This window comes from Ostrea edulis, chromosome 1, assembly GCF_947568905.1.
Source record: "Ostrea edulis chromosome 1, xbOstEdul1.1, whole genome shotgun sequence".
Classification (NCBI taxonomy): domain Eukaryota; kingdom Metazoa; phylum Mollusca; class Bivalvia; order Ostreida; family Ostreidae; genus Ostrea; species Ostrea edulis.
This window is the reverse complement of record NC_079164.1, coordinates 15910739-15930947: the sequence shown is the minus strand read 5'-3', so window position 1 is coordinate 15930947 and position 20209 is coordinate 15910739. Positions and strand designations below refer to the sequence as shown.

Here is a 20209-nt window from a genome sequence, read left to right as displayed (position 1 = left end):
TCAAGATTCACTTGCGCATTTCACTGTCAGTACTGTTACACTGGGATAATGATGTTGATTTCAATAGAGTGAGCTTGAGAGACTCCGAGCTACGATTTATGATTTTCAATTTTGAGATTGATGAGTATGGGCTTTCAGAGGTAATTATTTTCGGTTACAGTACGAGATTGAAAACAGATGTGATAATTCTCTCTTTCTGTTTGAAGGCAGTCAAGGAAAAATGCAATATTATTCTCATAAATCTAGTTCACTTAATGAAAATGGTAAAAAGAGAATTACATCAAATATGAATTTTAATGGCTGAATTGGTACAGAACCGGCGGTTGAATGGCTATAGGCATTGGCCTCGTATAAACCCGATCAATACGTAATTACGTGAACTCGAATATCTCTGTTGTGAAATTCTACACATGGGATTCCATTGTTTCACATGATACAGACCATAATTCACCTTATTGGGTTAAATAATAACTTATATGTGCCAGAAATTTAGGAGTGTGTATTAGTTGTTTTGTATTACAGTGTGTATTGCAAAGTTTGGCCCTCAGGGTTTGCAAAGACATTCATAGTAGAAAATCTAAATTTTGATGGGCAAAACTTTGTGGCATGAAAAAGTGTGATTACAGCCATACTATAGCTGTCATTTTGGTGTCAAAAATTTTTGTTGTAAAATTGTGATTTAGTACGTATGTACAGTATTTAATGACAGATAAAAAAATTAAGGTTTTTTTTTTTTTTTTTTATAATTTATTTATTTTTTTGGTTTCATACAATACATCAAACACTTACACAAACATACCTTTCATACATGCATACATCTCCCTGTGGTTTAGGTTACTTGCTGTACAATAGTGAAAGTAATAATAATAACAATAATACATGTACTAAAAATAATGACAAGTACATGTAGTAATAATTAATCAATTGCAAAAATATTTTCCCACTTCATCCATATTTTATCAAAGTTATGTATTTTAAATGCTTGAATTGCAGCATATTTCTCTACATGATATTTAAACTTTAAGTGACATAGTAATCTAACAAGATTTGGTTCTTTATTCTGCATTAAACAGATAAATATGTATTGTTTAGCATATAAAATTATAAAGTTTATGGCTTTATTATTTAAAGACAGTGGAATTTCACCAAATATTATATTTGACACATTAAAACCAATTCTTTCTGAAATTTTTCTATATATATGAAGACTTAACTCACTCCACAATGTTTGGGTCTTATTACACGAAGTAAAAATATGTGTTATTGTTTCAATATTACTTGTACAAAATCTACAGAGATCATCTGTTTTAACACTAATGTTTTTCAAATAATAACCAACAGGAAGAATTCTATGTAAAATTCTAAACTGTAGCCACTGAACAGAAGAATCACTAGATGTTTTGAAACAAATTTTAAACAGATCTTGCACTGAAATATCATCTACTCCATATGAAGATAGTTCAGTTTTCCACTTGCCCATAGAAGTTGGGATATCTTCTTTTGCATTTAAAATATTGTAAATAATATTAGAACATCTTTCATGTAATAAAACTGGTTCAAAAAATATAGGCATACATGGATTAACATTTTGTTTGGTTGAGTGTCTATCAATTGACAGACGTTTTAAATATTTTGAAATTGCAGTAATAATGCTATTGTATTTCATTACACATACTTCTTGAAGATTGTATAAACACTGAAATTTTTCTATGGTATGGAAGTTACAATCAGTATCAAAAAAATCTTGAACAGCTTTAATCCCCTTTTCATACCATTTCTCATAAAACACAGGTTTTCCCGCAATTCTAATATTAGAATTGTACCACACTGGAATATTATGAAAATTATTTTTAATATTTGGAAGATTTTGACTAGTCTTCAAATAAAAAAACCAAGCATTAAAAACATCCTTCCAAAAAACATTGCTTTTAACACATAATTGTTCCACAATAAAACTATCTCCAAAGTCATATAATTTCTTTAAAATATCATTTCCATACATGGCAAAAAAAATATTCATCCATGGTTTCTGACAGTTGGACCTAGTAAGCCTTTTAATCCAAGAGCATTTCAATGATGTAATAAAATTGCTTATATCAACCATCTTGATACCACCCGATAGATAGTCTTGTGTTATCACAGACCTCTTAACTTTATCTACACTAGATTTCCATAGGAATTCAAAAATAATTTTGTATAAATAAGAGATTGTTTCTTTCTTTGGAGTAGGAAGTGATATAAACAAATGATTCAATTTTGGAATAAGCAAGGTTTTAATGACAGTAGCCCGCCCAATGGGAGTAAGAATCCTTCTTTTCCACTGTTCAGTAAGAGCAACGATTTTTGGTATTTGAATTCCGAAATTTATATCTTCAATTTCTGTAAGGTCAACTGAAAAATTAATACCCAATAAATTAAAAGTTGTTGATCCCCAATCTAATTTCCATCTTGTATGGTGAAAAACTTGATCTGAAAATTTCTTTGAACCAATCCAAACAATTTTTGTTTTAGAAGAATTAATCCTTAGACCAGAAAAACTGGAAAAAAATTCTATCGTATCTAGAGCTGCAAAAAGCGATTCAGGTGATCCGTCAAGGGCTAGTGAAGAATCATCTGCATATTGCGATATTTTGTGTTCTGTGTTTTCTATACATATGCCTTTTATACTTTTGTTTTGTTTAATTAATATTGCAAGAATTTCTGCACATAGGATGAATAAATAAGGTGCAATGGGATCACCCTGCCTACATCCCCTTTGTATATCAAACTGTTCAGATAAGAAGCCACTCTGTAAAACTGAGGCTCTGAAATTTGTGTTTAAGATTTTTATCCATTGAATAAAGTTTTCCCCAAAACCAAAATACTTTAAAACTTTATATATGAATGACCATGACATTGAGTCGAAGGCCTTTTCGAAATCAATGAGAACTAGAAGGCCTGGGATATTATTTCTTTCAGTGTATGACATAATATCATATATAAATCGAGTATTCTCCCCTATATATCTACCTTTTAAAAAACCAGACTGTGTATCGGATGTTATATAATCCAAAACTTGTTTAATTCTAAAGCTGAGACAACCAGATATAATTTTGTATAATACATTTAAAAGTGTAATTGGTCGCCAGTTTTTTAAAAACTGTCTTGGTTTGTCCCCTTTAGGTAAGCATGAAATGATTCCTAGTCTTTGCGAAATAGGAAGTTCCCTCTTATGATATATACAATTAATAGCTCTAACAACATAATATTTATATGTCAATTTTTGTACAGGAAGACAATAAATGTAATTTTGCTTCATTTAGCACCTTTAGACAGGTTTTCCAATATAAAAATTAATGACAAAAGTTTATAAACCTTAATTTTTTTAATGACATTAAAAAAATTAAGGTTTATAAACTTTTGTCATTAATTTTTGTATTGGAAAACCTGTCTAAAGGTGCTAAATGAAGCAAAATTACATTTATTGTCTTCCTGTACAAAAATTGATTTCTCTATAATGCTATATATGCATGTTCAATAAAACCAAAATCTTTTTTTTGATAAAATCTTTAAACTTTATTTTAATTTTATCAGTGACTATGTTTAAAGTTACATACAAAACTATCAGAATAGCACATTTTTACAACAAAATAAAATTTTCAGATTTGGAGCTAATATTACTGTAATGAGGCAACTGATATTCAAATTTTGGTTGACCATTAGAAATAGTCTAGCATTGTAAACAATAAAAATGGAAAAATAAGATATGAAAATTTTCAGCTCAAATCGTGTCCATGCCCTTTTGAGGTGTCATTACAGTGCATGTAATTAAATGTAAGAATTTGTAAATTTGTTTCAGATTGGTAATTAATACATGTACTAGCTGACAAAGAATCAGCACTAAAAAATGAGAGGATTGTGAGGTCATTCCGTATCAACTGCTTCAATCAGCAGAATCATGATTTAGAAGAAATAGATGACAATTTTCTTATTTTGAGATAGCTGTTACATGACGTAGCTTATTCCCCTCTCCCCCACCCCTCCCCATCTTTAATTCAGGTGGGGCTCAATGTTTGCAGTGGATTTTAAATTAAGAAGATTTTACAGTTTTGTGGGGATGTAATATTCTATGCATATATATGGTTTCTGTACATTGAAACATTAAATATCTTGTGTATTTCTTGTGGAATAATTAGGGTATTCACCAAATCCATGAAAATTGAGTAACCATACAGCCACAATTAAAAGTTGGGTGTGTGTGTTATGCAGTGTATATGTAATGGTAGTATAGGTGGAATACTTTTAAATTAAGCTTGTGTTGATTTTTATTATTTGATTTTTCCCTACAGGTGTTCCATATAAAGGCCCACCAAAGATCACCAAATGTAAGTCAGTCTTCTAGTGTTAATAGTTATATATAAACTAGCTGGAGTATTTTCTGTATAGTGACATGCCAGTATCTTACTATTCAGTTAATGTTGCCACAATCTGTGGGAAATCTCTTTATTTCTAGTACAAAATTAACATTACTTTAGTCTAATTTAACATACTGGCTTACGTCTGATGAAAGATTAAGGACTTCGACTTAAGAGACTAAGGACAAATGTTGACTTCACGCTTTTAGCAATATATGTGATACATTATTGATGTGCATTTTAAAGATTATAAGATTAGTAAGTGTCATTCTCTTCATAAATTAAATTTAAACCTATGGACTTTAGGGTAATTAAATGATTTTACTTTGTTATTCTGCATTGACAGATGAATAATTAAATTTTGTTGTTCTCCATGGTCATAGATAACTATGGGTAATTAAATTATTTGTCATAGAGTCGAATTTAAGTCTTTAGGGCACCATGCAGTCACGTGTGGTGTAAATTTTCAATGTTGCATAATACATATAGATTTCATACTGAATGGAGACATCATGTTGTAATTGAATGAAATTTTGTTGACATCTGTACTATACATTACAAATTATACTCTAAAAATTTGGGTAAGTCTTTATGATGATGCTGATATGGCTTGGTGTGTGATTGATACGAAGCACATAAATGCATGAAAATCTGTCACACTGCCTGAGTATCAAGGAAGTTCAGTTACACTCATCGGTCGGTTCCTCTTTATTTACATGCAGGTCCAGGGGAATTGTCCACACTAGTGGGCCCCTTTCAAAATAACTGGCTATAGCTGCACACATAGCAAATTTCACCCCAGATCTCCATTTTTCTTGATCCTGAGGGTCGGCAGTAGAGAGCTTTCAGTCTCTCTGCGATCTCTCTTTGTCAGCTCTCGATCTCCAAGACATCTTTGGCTGACTAACTCCACGCCTCCCAGAAACTTGCAGGAGTGCGCACTTGATTGCACTGCTGTATCTGACTACGTACGTGGCCTTATCAGCAGAATCTTCTCTCCCTTAAAATGGGGTCAAGGTCCTCAAGACCAAGCTGCCCCAGCAATTCATTTGACCCTAAAGTGGCCATATCTTATGGCTTGATGTTGCAGATCTGTCTGATCATGGCCCTGTCATTGCGCTGTAGGTGATGAAGGTTTGGCTTGGTCAGTGCCCAGGTCTCACTGGCATGGAGCATTATAGCGCTGACCATACACAAGTGCTATACATTTATTCAAACACACCAGGTCTTGTATGAATAAGGTAGCATGATGTGAGAACCAGTAGCAGCTTCTTGAGCTTCTTACAAGTGGTTTTCACATGCATAGTGGTTGCAAGGTCACAGCCACCAGCTGCGGAAAGCATGTCTCCGAGGTAGCAAAAGGAAACCAACCTACAACCTCCAACTTGTCCAGTCCAACTTGGACATATCACTCTGCGGACTCTGCTCTCACGCAGGTGAGCTGTTCCATAATTTGAATTTGACCAATCAGAGACTAGAATACAATAAGAATTGAATCATATGAATATATACAATGTATTATGCATATAATGACATATCTTATATAATGATATAATAATTGTCACACAAAACTGATCTAGCATTTGGACGTCTAGTCAAATCACCTCATGTATTAAGAGATGGGAAAATATGATCAATGTCAGACATCATTGCACTTGATTGAATTGTCTGGAAGCCCTGTTTATTGATGGCCTCTGTCAAGGTGAGCTATGTGGACAGCCCATCCAATTTATCAGAAGGTGTTGCTAATTGCAGTAATATGTGCTAACTGAACTGAAACTTAGTCAAATTTAAGGAGAAATATAATTTGAACTCCAAACTGGTCTACAAAATTTCTTTAAAGAGGTTCACACCCGATTTTTGTCATTTTTTTAAAGTATACATGTACATTTGATTCCTATATTGCAGTGGAATTATAAAATTAAAAAGAAAAACTGACGTCATAGTGCTTGTTGTGTTGAACTTGACCTTTTAGCACTTAAAATTTACTTTTGAACATCGATCTGTCTGTTGGTTTCAGTCAACACAACATAAGCAATACAAATCAATCATCGATTACATCAATTAAATACATACTCGTGTTTAACAAGATACTATAGATATAAAAAAAATTAATTCTATTTGTCTTGAAATAAATGATGACCTTTATGCACTCAATATATGGAAAACATCATAGAATTTGAGAATTTAGAAGAACATAATACATATTATGAGTATTGTGAATTTTTCAAGTTGCACATAAAGTTTAGTCTTCCCATAACATTTGAAACAGCACTTTAAAAAGTGGGAGTTTAATATAGATCAAAGTTTTGAAATATATATTGGCCAAAATACAAAAAAAAAAATTATACAAAATTTTGGATAAATTAATATAGATGTTTTTAAGAATTGTTGTTCTAGCTGTTTGGAAAAATATATCAACCAAATTAATGAATTTATCACATTTGAATTAGCTCCCAGTCTTTACTACTTGTATAATAAATCACATGTCTAGGGGTATAATACTGACAATATATTGGATAAAACAAAAACTATAAAATCATGTAGGTTTTGAGCATTTATTGATTAAACAATTCTTCTGTTTCAAATGTAGTCCTTTTCAAACCCTTTCAAAATTCGAATTGACATAAATGTATGAATTAATATATAATGTTTGTACCAATGAAAAAATATTGAAATAGTACAACAGAGTTGTAGCATCCTGTGCAGTTGTGCTCAAAATCTGAGGAGGTAACCTGAAATAAATAACACATGTATTGTTCCAGCCCCTCCATTCTGTAGTTGGTCTGTGAGGCAGCAGCAAAGTCTCTCTAATTGTCCCTGTCCAGGTTTGGAAGAGTGGATCCCTGATTTTGTACTGTTCTTTGATCTCAGCCATTCCTGCATGCCTTTATTGCGTGTGGCTTTATTTCCTCTGTTTATACTTTCTGGTGTCCAAAACAGGGCAGTTTATAATACACGTAATTGTTATGTAGTTTGGGTCCTTTCGGAGAAAGTGATCTATTGGCCATTCAGTTTCCTACACCGCTTCACAATTATCATGGTTTCTTCCTGTTAGCATCAGTTGAGGAAATCACTATATATACTAATGGAAAAAACAAATGCAAGTTTATTATCGATAGCTATTATTTTACATACCGTGTAGCGGGTTTTTCCGCCGGGTAATAAGTTTGGCTTCTTTTAGCGGTTACATAGCTCTCTGCTAAAATTTCACTTGCCAAATATGCACCCAAATGCGACTTCAATATTTGCAAGAAAACTCTTCCTTGTCCGTCAAAATTTATTCCGCTAAAATTATTAGCATACCTTTCAGCAATCAAATCGCCAAATTTTAGACCCGCGGAAAAAACCTGCTGTTTGGTATGATTCATGATGATTAGTTCATTGTTTGAGATTATTCATCATTACTGAATACATTTTGATGATTTTTGTTGTCCTATCACAAGTGGTGTGTGCGCGGATAGCGTTAAAACAAGGGTACAATACGCCGTTTCCCGATCCAAATCAGTAGCATGTGTGCCCACTCCTGGCTTCAGTCGCTGCTCTTACTCTCCTTTAACACTTGACCCCATCAAGGAGATTGTTGTCCTTTGAGGGATAATATTCCACTCCTCAATAAGGGCCCATGTGAGTTGAGTGACGTTATATAGGACATTGACATGCTTCTTAACCCTCCTGTCCAGGTCGTCTCACAAATGCTCTATTGGGGACAAATCTGGACTATATGGTGGTTAATCAAGAACTAGGACGTTGTTTTGAGCCAGATTGAGAGTCACGACAAACCCCAGCTACATGGGGCATCGCGTTGTCCTGCTGCAACGTAAGGTTATGTTGATGGATAAGAGGAAGGACATGTGGTCTCAAGACCTGATCTTGATATGTTACTGTTGTTAGATTGGCATGGATAACTACGAGAGGTGTTTTCACACCTTGAGATATCCCTGCCCATACCATAACAGACCCTCCCCCTGAATCTGCATGTCGCTTTCTGTTACATAAGCGTCAGAATATCGCTCACCACAACGTTGATAGACACGTTGTCGTCCATCTAACCTGTAAAGCATGAAAGGAGACTTGTTAGTGAACAACATATATCTCCCATGGGCCAGGTGAAATCGATTAGGTTTGTAACAGGAAGGGAGAAAATGCAACAGACCAGACTGGGATTTGAACCCGGGCCCCCTGAATCTCCAGTCAGGTGATCTACAAACTGAGCTAAATGGTCACTGGCGATCAAACCCGACTGACCGCTACAGGTGTAAGTACAAGCAACCACTGCATTCGACATTGGCGTCGCCTCTGCATAAGTGGCGGACCAACATAGGGACGTTGTGGCCTATCCGTTCTTGGACACAGTGGCCGACCATGAGTGCATACAACTTGGTGTGCCATCTCTCTTGCTGTCTGAAATTGGTTACAGAAATGCAGGAGACAAATGCCTTTATCTTGACGTTGCAATGTAACGTGCGGACGTCCTCTCCTGGGAGGGTCACCCAATCTTCTTGTGGCTCTGAGGCATCCAACTAAATGGGATATTGTTTTTTTATGTACACCATATTGCTGGGCTACATGATGTTGCGAATACCCCTGCATTATCAGAGCAAATTGGTTCTACCCCAATCAATTTCATTCAATCATGGCATTTCGCTCTACGATCGCTTCGAAAAGAAATGTTGTGTAGCTGATCTGTGCTGTTTCAATGTGTTCAATTTGTAATGATTGCCAGCACATATGGTGCAGGAGTACCTATATGCACGCTTTCTTGAAAAATCTGCTGAAAACATACAGTGTCAAGTGGGGTCACGGTCAACTGAATTTTAACTGAAGAACATTTTCACAGTGCATGGAGGTAGCTCAGTGTCAAATTTAATTGAATTTTGTCCATGTGTCTAAAAGTTATATTACAAAAACTGAATTTGCATTTCTTTTTTCCGCAAGTATGATATTTTCTGTGGCCATTCATTGCAATGATCTACTGTAAATTACAGTTGATTTGAAATTAATTATTATCTGCAGTAAGCATTGTGGTGACAATGGGGGTTGGGTGAGGGGGGCTTGGTCATGGGGGTGATTCTGAGGTTGGAATTCTCCCACTAAACTCATTGTATGACTTACATTTTATTTATAAACAGGGTAATACATTATTTAATTGTAATTCTGAAACACCGGGGATTTCTTTAGAAATTGTAATATCAGTCTAGTAATTCTTCTCAAGACAGGTATAGATATACAAGGTTTATAATCACAGTGTAAATTCAGAATAAATTAATCCATCAAACAAAAAGAATATAAAATGGTAGTGTTTTTGATTAGTTACGACGGGTTTGCAGGTCGACCGAGATGTCGGCCGAGGACGACCGTGCTGCCACCATAAGAGAGTCCGATCTACTCCCGCTGTCTACCCGCGACCGACACCTCAGCCGAGGACAACCGTGCTGCCACCTTAAGAGAGTCCGATCTACTCCCGCTGTCTACCCGCGACCGACACCTCAGCCGAGGACAACCGTGCTGCCACCTTAAGAGAGTCCGATCTACTCCCGCTGTCTACCCGCGACCGACACCTCAGCCGAGGACAACCGTGCTGCCACCTTAAGAGAGTCCGATCTACTCCCGCTGTCTACCCGCGACCGACACCTCAGCCGAGGACGACCGTGCTGCCACCTTAAGAGAGTCCGATCTACTCCCGCTGTCTACCCGCGACCGACACCTCAGCCGAGGACGACCGTGCTGCCACCTTAAGAGAGTCCGATCTACTCCCGCTGTCTACCCGCGACCGACACCTCAGCCGAGGACGACCGTGCTGCCACCTTAAGAGAGTCCGATCTACTCCCGCTGTCTACCCGCGACCGACACCTCAGCCGAGGACAACCGTGCTGCCACCTTAAGAGAGTCCGATCTACTCCCGCTGTCTACCCGCGACCGACACCTCAGCCGAGGACGACCGTGCTGCCACCTTAAGAGAGTCCGATCTACTCCCGCTGTCTACCCGCGACCGACACCTCAGCCGAGGACAACCGTGCTGCCACCTTAAGAGAGTCCGATCTACTCCCGCTGTCTACCCGCGACCGACACCTCAGCCGAGGACGACCGTGCTGCCACCTTAAGAGAGTCCGATCTACTCCCGCTGTCTACCCGCGACCGACACCTCAGCCGAGGACGACCGTGCTGCCACCTTAAGAGAGTCCGATCTACTCCCGCTGTCTACCCGCGACCGACACCTCAGCCGAGGACAACCGTGCTGCCACCTTAAGAGAGTCCGATCTACTCCCGCTGTCTACCCGCGACCGACACCTCAGCCGAGGACAACCGTGCTGCCACCTTAAGAGAGTCCGATCTACTCCCGCTGTCTACCCGCGACCGACACCTCAGCCGAGGACAACCGTGCTGCCACCTTAAGAGAGTCCAATCTACTCCCGAGGTATATAGCTGGAGTCGGGTCAGTCTCTGTGTATTAAGATGTGATGCAGAAAATCAATATTCACTCTCAGACTGGATTTAGATTTTTTTGTAAAACTTCTTCCACTTTTTTCTTTGAAATCAACTTATCAAGGGCTGCAGTAATCGGCCAAATAAAGCATGAGCTGCCCTTCAAAAAAAGAACATGCACAGTTCAGGGAAGACTGCGGGGGACGTAGAAAATTAATCTAAAAAATCAATTAAAAATTTTGCCCTTCCGCTGAATATTCTACAAAAAATAATAGACCAAAGTGTTGAGAAAATGACAGATTTACGTTTCTCTGACATGCAACAGTCTTGGATTATTTGTAAGGTTGTATTTGGTAGTTATAGGGATGCTAATGGTTTCGGTGAAGCGATGCGGATTTTGCATTAGATGCAGTTTCCTGGATGCCTCTGTCATAAGCCCCTTGTTACAGATGTCAGCTGCTATCATCATATGTGATGAACGCTTGCTAGGCACGCCATTGTCACATTCTACACAATCTAACGCCATTGTTCCATATCCTTTACAATCTTCTGTCCACCCGGTTATAATGCAGTTACCAGTGACAGAATTCTGTGATCTGGTGTCATTTCGATTGGTGATGGGTTACAGTGACATAAATGATATCCTTGATTTATTTGTGTTCATCCTAGAAACATTTGATTTTTTTCCTCAAAAGATACATACAGTGTATTCATGAAGGTACATTGAGTCTGAATTTGTAAAATCAAGTAATTTTGATGGAGTTAAAATGTTTGTACTAATCATGAGTACAATATTAATTGTCTCTTCAGTTGTAATCGTTTGGTAATATATTTTTTGGGGGAAGGGTCCTTAGCAATAGATGAGTTTTCAGGCTACCATCTCAGTTTATTAAGGTTGAATATCACTGCCTGAAAGGTGTATCATGATCTATTAGTATTTGACTGTGTTTATTGCAATATATTGATATTTTGACTGGCGTATACTGCAGTATATATCAAATTAATGCGTAATTATCGTCTTTGAATTACTGTAAACCAATTTGATTTTATTCACAAGCGAGAAATTTTCGTGAGGTTCATGAGAGTCTTGTTGTCGCGAACATTTTTTGCCTCAAACCAGTCTACTAATATTTGTTTAGGATTATCTTGATTGTAAAAATAGTCACTGCAGACCAGTTTATCACTGGTAAATCACTATATAAATTAAATCATTGCAAATTCAAGTTGCATGAAGCAATCCATTTGAACCACAAGATAAAATCTTTCTTGTCATCTACATGTAGAACATTTACTTCTTCATTAATGCTATTATTAAAAGAACAATTCATTAAGCAAAAAAGTTATGTCTGGACTTATGCAAAAATCAATAAAGAAAAATAAAAGCAGCGCCAGTCAAAAAAGAATTATATTGAAAAATTATGAATCAATTTATTCAATATTATACACTCAATGGTTTACAAATTGCTCAAAATTCAAATTCACAAGATTTGAGATCGATAGAAATTTCAATAAAATCATTCTGAATTTGTAGATTCATGGAAACTGCATTTTCCTGATTAATCTATACCGTTTACTTAGTGAAATTGTGCCTGCACAATGGACACTGATGGAGTCAGTTTGGTTTAATGTGGGAGAAAAATCTGTTTTATATATCTATGATATATTTCAGATATGATTAATTAAATCAATTGGACATTTTCCTGGTAAGAGAGACAGTGGAATCTGTGGCAACTCAATCATAGTTTGTACCACTGGGATAGCTGTTGTGATGTCACTCTCAGGAACAGACTGCTCTGATGACTGGAGTGATTGCTTTTCTCTTCACCAATCACTCATCAGGGGACTCGCTTAATCCTGGCAATGTTTGACTCCAAAATATCTGGGATAGTAGGTTTTCTTTGCACTAGAAATAGTGTCATTTTATTCTTTTGGACTCATTACTAATTCCCTTTCATAATCCATCCTGCTATTGATGGGAAGAAATGGACCATTGTCCCGTGAGCCAGGGTTATTCTTTATGTGTCAGGAAAGTAATTATAAGTTTTGGCACAATCTTTTGTGTAACTTGGAATATTTGCATGGTAAAGATCACTATTAGTTGATGGAGAGAGAGGGTGGAGAGAGATTGAGAAACAATTTCAAAATTGTGAATTTTATGGTGACAGCATGACCTTCATGATCGAGACTTTGAGAGTGAGGCTAAAATTTGCAATCTCCTTTCGGTCAGAAAATTGTTATTAAAAAGGTTATTTCCCACAATTTTGCAAACTGCAGAATATATAGCTAGTTTCAATCCACCTGTTTGAAGCAATTATTTTCCCAGAAGAATTCTTGTGTCTTTGATGCTGAGCTTGTCTGATAGTTTTATATAGAACAATGGCGAGATCATTTAGTGTAGTCAAATTACGAAGTCAGAATTAATCAGAAATTCTTTCAGCAATACATGGGCATTAAAGCATAGTGAATAAATGATCAAATAAAGTGCTTCTTTGAAGGATGCAGCCTTTTGCTTTGTATGAGGACTGAGAACATTGTAGCGTTTTTAAAGTCTGTTGAGATTATGCCATCAAAGTTTTATGTGCCCCTCACAGCAATCCACCCACAGAAGAAGGTACTTATTGGTCTAAGAAGAAGTACAATGAACTGTTGCATAAAGTCAGACTTCCATCAGGAAATACTGTTAATCTTTCATGGATCAGCACGATTTATCAAACGCTGATCTGCAGGTCCAGGGTGGGATTGATCTGGTGAAAACCCAATCAGTTTGGGAGACAAAAGGCCTGCTGTATTGGCAGATTTATATTGGGGAAGCCCAGGCATCCAATCGGTTGTACATGAATAAACATGGGCCTGTCCAAGCACAATCTCGTAGCAGATAAAAAATATCATCTTCTATTGCCTTGTCAACAATTGGAAGCTCAACAAAAACATTTCAGGGTGTTTTTTTCTTATGGAAAATATGAATTGTCTTTAAAAAGCCTTGGGAAGTTTTCTGGAAAAAAGCCAATGTTTATAGTACTGTTCATTATGAAATTGTCAGTTGTAATTAAGTTAATCATGCAATGATAAGACTTAATTTCATTGAATTGATAATACGTACTATCTCCAAACCAAATGCCATTTACTGCACGAAATTTATGGATTTAAAGAAAGTTATTCATTTGTTATCGTGCCATGGTGTTATTATTATTTCATTTTTGAAGTTTTAGTCACTTTTAATCATTAAAAATCACAGATAAAATAGTAACAATCCCAACTTTGTTTTTTGAATTAGTAAGCTTAATGAACTTGAAGGTTTGAACAAGTTCCCCAAAAGTTCTGTATGGTCATTCATAAAAACACACCTACTAAACTGTAAATGTATTGGGTTGAAAATGGGAGCTTTTGGGGTGTCATTTATATTTATCCCTCAGAATTAATTCATTAATTAGTTTGCTGCTTTTATCATCATTAACCTTCATTCTTTAAGTAGACTTGCATGATCAATAAATGAATTGAACAAAGCAAAGAGAAACTGTGACATGCAGCTCAATTCATGCTCTGGCATAATTATAAACCTACCAAACAAAGCGACATATCTTTACAAGTTATTCATTACTCAATAATTCATTGCACCAATCAATCATCTTTGGAAGGAGAAGATGAGCTCAATTGTCTCTTGTCTTAAGTACCGTGTCATCATTGGTTGATATGGCCGTGAAAAGACTTGTCAGAAGTTTGCAATCGTCGGGTATAATCCAACTGGAGTGGTGCTCCGGCCGGGGATTGCCTCAGGGGAATTAATTTACCACTGCAAGATGCTGGAAAGGAGATGCCAAGCTACAGAAGGAGTGTTGTTAATAATGAAATATCTGATTAATATTTGATTGGCCTGGTGAATAAATTTAAACCTTTTATAGGCATATAAAACAATAGCTGCAAGGAAAAGCTCTCTGTTGTTAAGTTTGGGCCATTGATATTGTGTGTTATCTATCACATGTGTGTGATTCTGCAGCTTTCATAGCAGTCATTAGGGGATACTGTTGTGCCAAATAAAAGGACTATATAATATTTAGCAACAGTCGACCAGTTACGTGTTTGTGCTGTGGCTTTAGTATACATGGCTTTTGCTCACTCGGAGGTTCAGTAATATGTTACGAAATTGTGAAAACAAAACGGGGGATAGAAAACGAGAATCGTCAGGAACTGGAAACTATCGGCGGATCATGCATAAACAATTGAGATGAGTTATTGGTTTTTCTCGGCATTCAGTCAGGAATTTTGTTATTATTTTTAAGGTTATTATAGATGTGATGAAAATGATTGCCTTAATCAATGAATTAAATTAATTTAGTGGTACTTCATAGGAGGAGGGTAATGAGGCACGGACCTGTTTCAGTACCGTCCTCGTGTGTGCTGGCACAGAACATCTATACATAGTGAGTTGATTTCTGGACACAATATGCTTTTCATTGAAAAATGCATTGTGATTCAATTATCAAAGAAAACTATTGATTAAAGAAAGTGTATATTGTGATTACTTGACAAATGGAATTGAACCTGAGTGTTGTCTTTTTGACAGCAATCTAGATGGAGTGTAAAGGCCTTTGAAGAAAATTGCCCAAAACAATGTGTGTAATTACTGTAGAAACAGAGCAGGCGACCATTGAGCTTCTGTTGGTCTTGTTAAACCTGAAACTGATGCAATTTTATACCCTGAAGGTTGAGAACAATTATTTATTCTCTAATCGAAAGCAATAGATGATGCACTATTGGATTTTATGATCATTAGATCTCCACATTTACGTGAAAAAATATAATCATTGTGAATAAATGAATACCAATAGTAATTAGAATTTCATATCAGACATCAAACATCATCTAATGCCAGAAAGCAGACGAGGTAAAGACACTCGACCCCAGATCGCATACTCGGAGGCCAGCACCGACCCGGAGGACGATTCGCAGACGAACATGTCATTTGTCTCACTGGGTCCGTGGTGTCGCCTGTGCTGGCAAAAGAATTCCCTGGCCATTTTGTGTTGTCTTTTCGCACTGTTTTGGTGTATCCTGGCCGTTGTGATGATTTTGCTGTACACAAACCTCCTGGGGCAGACAGGTGAGTTTGGAAGGGCTGTGCTTAATTCCTCCCTATCTGAAAATTCCTTACACTCAGGTGGTTAGCTAGAGTCCCTAAAGGTTAAACCGTCTGTCCCTTGATTCTATGGTCAAGTTGTTTGGGAAATATGGATGATTGAGAAAAGTTGCACATTTGATTGAGAACTTATTGTAGTACTCGTGATTCTAGTTTTGTTTGGAAATTATCATTTGTGCGTTTTCTTTGTCTTATACAAGCTTTAACAGGTAATGTTAGAATGGTTTCGTTTCTAATTGTGTATTTGGATAAAAATGGTTTTACATATATAAGTACTTGTGGACAGAATTGTGATTATTAACAATTCATAGCAGAATGTTTGTTTGAAGAAGGAATAAGAACTTTCTTTAATTTCTTTTTTAGCACGCAGTTTTCATATCTAATTCCATACATTTTTATACATGTTCTTGGGTGCATCCATTGTAATATTGAATGTTGGATTATGGGACAGTGATCTGGAGTAATTTACAACTGGACAGTCACTGGTTTCTTGAACAGGAAAATGGATCTTGAGAAACACCCATGTACAATTGTGTTATCAGAAGGTCAAAGGGCAAGGTCACATAAAGAGAAAATTACCTAAGGATTATATGACATGTGACCTTGAAATTAATTCAAGCTGCAGACTTTGTACTTGGTGCAAAGTTGTTAAAGGTAAAACAACACCTACAAGAAACATTGGTGCAAGCACTAAATTTATGAGTCGGAATTAAAGCTTTTGGGAAGTGTATAGGAACTAAAAAATATTATTTGCAGGTGTCAGTTAAAGTGAATTTTCCCCAGGAAAAGTATGGTGTTTTGGAAATGAAAGAACTAAGTGAAAGATATGAAGTTATTATTAATTGCTATCGCTGTCGGGTAATATTGCTTCAAAGTCTTAAGATTTTAACATAATTCACATTCAAAAGTCAACAGCAGACTATACACTGTTCACCCTTGTCCGATAAATTGATATAAAGTCTTGACTAAAATGACTTCTTAATAGAACAGCATAGTACTTTTTCTGTGAAGTTGCGCGAAAATTTTGTTTTCTTGAGAGTATCTGAAAAATCAATTGATAAAAATTCTTGTGCATTATAAAAAGTAAAGAAAACCACTAAAGTATGTTTACCACTTTACATTTATTTATTTTCTCATATCAAATAATCAGGATTATGTTCTTTGTCAGAAAAAAGGGTCATATGTGCATTTAATAACCCCCCCCCCCCCCTCCATATGACATACTTTATACATATATTCTTACTTCACAATGAGGAATATACTTATACAAATTTAAACTAAATGATGTAATGTAAACATACTTCAAATTTTATTTATAAACATTGTCATTGTATGAAAATAGCCAATATTATCAAAGAATGCAGTGCTAGTGAATGAAACGAACAATGATTTATCTATTGAATAGTTTACTTTTCTATCATGTATTGTACTGCAAATCAACCAATGAAATTTCCAAACATTACTTGTAGAAAATGAAGGTCTTAAAAAATCAATCAATTCTTATAGTAAGGATTTATATTACTATGATAAAAAATTTATGATTAAACACTTTTCATAACCTCTACTTGCATAGTAAATAATAGATGTGGTGCTGTCAGAAAAGATAATTAAGCATGTATTTTTTTAACATTCTTAACATAAAAATTGCCAATTTTGTATAACCGTATAAGCAAATTTTTGAGCGAGGATTCGATTTTGGCATTGTTAGCAAGGCCGGGTGTTGAAATAACTAAAATTGAATATCGCTATCAATATTAATTCTGCATCATAGGTAATACTTATTTTTCTTGGAATTGTAAAGATGCTAAAATATATATACAAAAATATATCTTGCAAAATATATATACCATTTTTTATGGAAAAATTGCTAAATTTGTGTCTCTCTAAAAATTCCACTTGTAAAGTATGATGCCATCGTTATGTATAGATTTAGAGGTCCTGGATGATTTCATGATAGTATATAGCATACACTGGTAAATCAGTTTTGCATATTATACCAAGAATTATTTTTTCCATGGTTATAAAAACAATGATATATAAACTTTCGTCTCAAAAAAGGAAGAAAAAAAATAGAATAACATCTGTGGTAACAGACATCTGTCCTGCAGAAACGCATACGACTACTGGAATATCTTATTTCATAGAATGGGCCAGCTTGGTTGGCCCATAATAAATTCTTGACAATGAGGTCAAATGTCAAGGTCAAAGTAGCACATTATATATATTGATCTACATGAATGTCACTTTCTATTCAAAGTGCAAGCACCTGACTATGCCAGATGAAATTGGCCAATATTCCACATTATGACTCCTGATCATCATAGTGACTGTACATACATTGCATAAGTCATCTGAACAACTGAAAATTTGAACAAACTTTGTCTTGAATACTTGGATAAGCTCTTCAATTATTGCATGAGCTAAGTTTGATATCTCTTTTTTATTATTGAACTGTGTTTTAATATAGTGTTTACATGATGTATAAATAATGATAGATTGCATGGTGATAAATCTTAGTGTTGATTAATCGTACTTGCTCCCTAACTCACTGAAGCAGGGGATGATAAATCTCGGATATTGTCTGTCCATTTCTCTGTTTATCTTTTACACTGGATATTATCTGTCTGTATATCTGTCACGCTACAGATAATGTCTGTCCATCTGTCTGTATCTATCACACTACAGATTTTGTCTGTCCATCTCTGTGTATTTATCACACTAGGGATTTTGTCTGTCCATCTCTGTGTATTTATCACACTAGGGATTTTGTCTGTCCATCTCTGTGTATTTATCACACTAGGGATTTTGTCTGTCCATCTGTCTGTATATCCGTCACACTAGGGATTTTGTCTGTCCATCTGTCAATGTATTTGTCACACCACAAATATTGTTTGTCCATCTAGATTTTGTCTGTCCATCTGTCTGTGTATCTGTCACACTAGGGATTTTGTCTGTCCAGCTGTCTGTGTATCTGTCACACTAGGGATTTTGTCTGTCCATCTATCTGTGTATTTGTAACACTTGGGATATTTGTTGTTTGTTTTTCTGTCATATTTTGGTTGTATTATTATCTTTCCAATTTTGTCAAATGTACATCAATGATAATTTTTTTTATATACATGGATAATCTTTTAAGAAGGAGGAATATGTTGATTTTTGGCAGAGTTGTGATTAACTTGATACGGTAAATTCGTCTGGACTTAATGATATTTAGGCTTCAACATTTCTTTTTTCTTTGCAATATCTCGTATATTTTTTGACTTTTACCATTGAAACTTTACATGATTAATCTTCAAGGTTATACCCACTAAAACAATGTTTTGGAGTATAGTATCATCTCCATGTTTTAAGAGAGTTCGCCCATCCATCCCTCTATTTTTGTTCATGCCATAATTTTGTAATGTGGGGCTGGTTAAAGCTCATGTGGCACAAAGTAGTCAATGACCAGATAATGTGATATCACCATGACCCAAGGTCACTTGGCCAAGGTCAAAGTTACTGGAAAAATAAGTTTGTAATCTTTGTCTTTGGTATGAAGAGACATTAGAATCTTATACCTAGCATAACAATATGGCCACGTGGTACTGTACGTAAATTATTATTATTCACAAGGCTTTATTTTTCTGTGAGATGATGCTGATGTATCTTTTCGTTTGAATTTTTTTCATGTGAATCATTGAAATGTTACTATGAAAATGCTACGTATAAGAGTTCTCTCACACCATGTGTTAAAACTTCATGTAATAGATAATTATTGCCTGTGATTCTTTGAACAGATGTAAAACCCATTAGATGTTCATTTTCTACTCTGTTGTCAACAGATTGACACCTTCTAGCTCTAATTTACACCAAAAATGTTGGAACTGATAGCGCAACTGATTTCCTAAAGGGTGAACATGTGTCTGGAATCAATACTTAAGACAACTAAACAGTTCCAGGAATTAAAAGTAAAGGTCACAAACAAAAATTGAGATTAGTAGTTTTTGAAATGGAACATTCACAGTTTTGTAAAGTCAGAATATTGAAATAGAATTTGGAAAATGATTCCACACAATTGTTGTGAAACTTCGGTTTATTTTGAACTGAATGTAAGATTTACATTCCAACTGGTCAGCTTTATGTAATACATCTTTTTAATATGATTATACATGTACTACTACATTAACTTGCATATATAACTAAGAAAACAAATCTTTTTTACAATAAACTTGTGTAACTGCATGCATATAAGTAACTTATTATCCATGACAACTTT

The 20209-nt window shown here is 35.6% G+C and overlaps 1 protein-coding gene across 1 annotated transcript in view; it reads left to right on the top strand.

Annotated features, from left to right (window-relative positions):
* The window catches only part of LOC125661713 (agrin-like), a 117122-nt gene that overhangs the window by 17275 nt on the left and 79638 nt on the right, over positions 1-20209 (top strand). Inside the window, 1 exon segment of the mRNA XM_056152898.1 lies at positions 4329-4364. Coding sequence (XP_056008873.1) covers positions 4329-4364 — 36 coding nt within the window.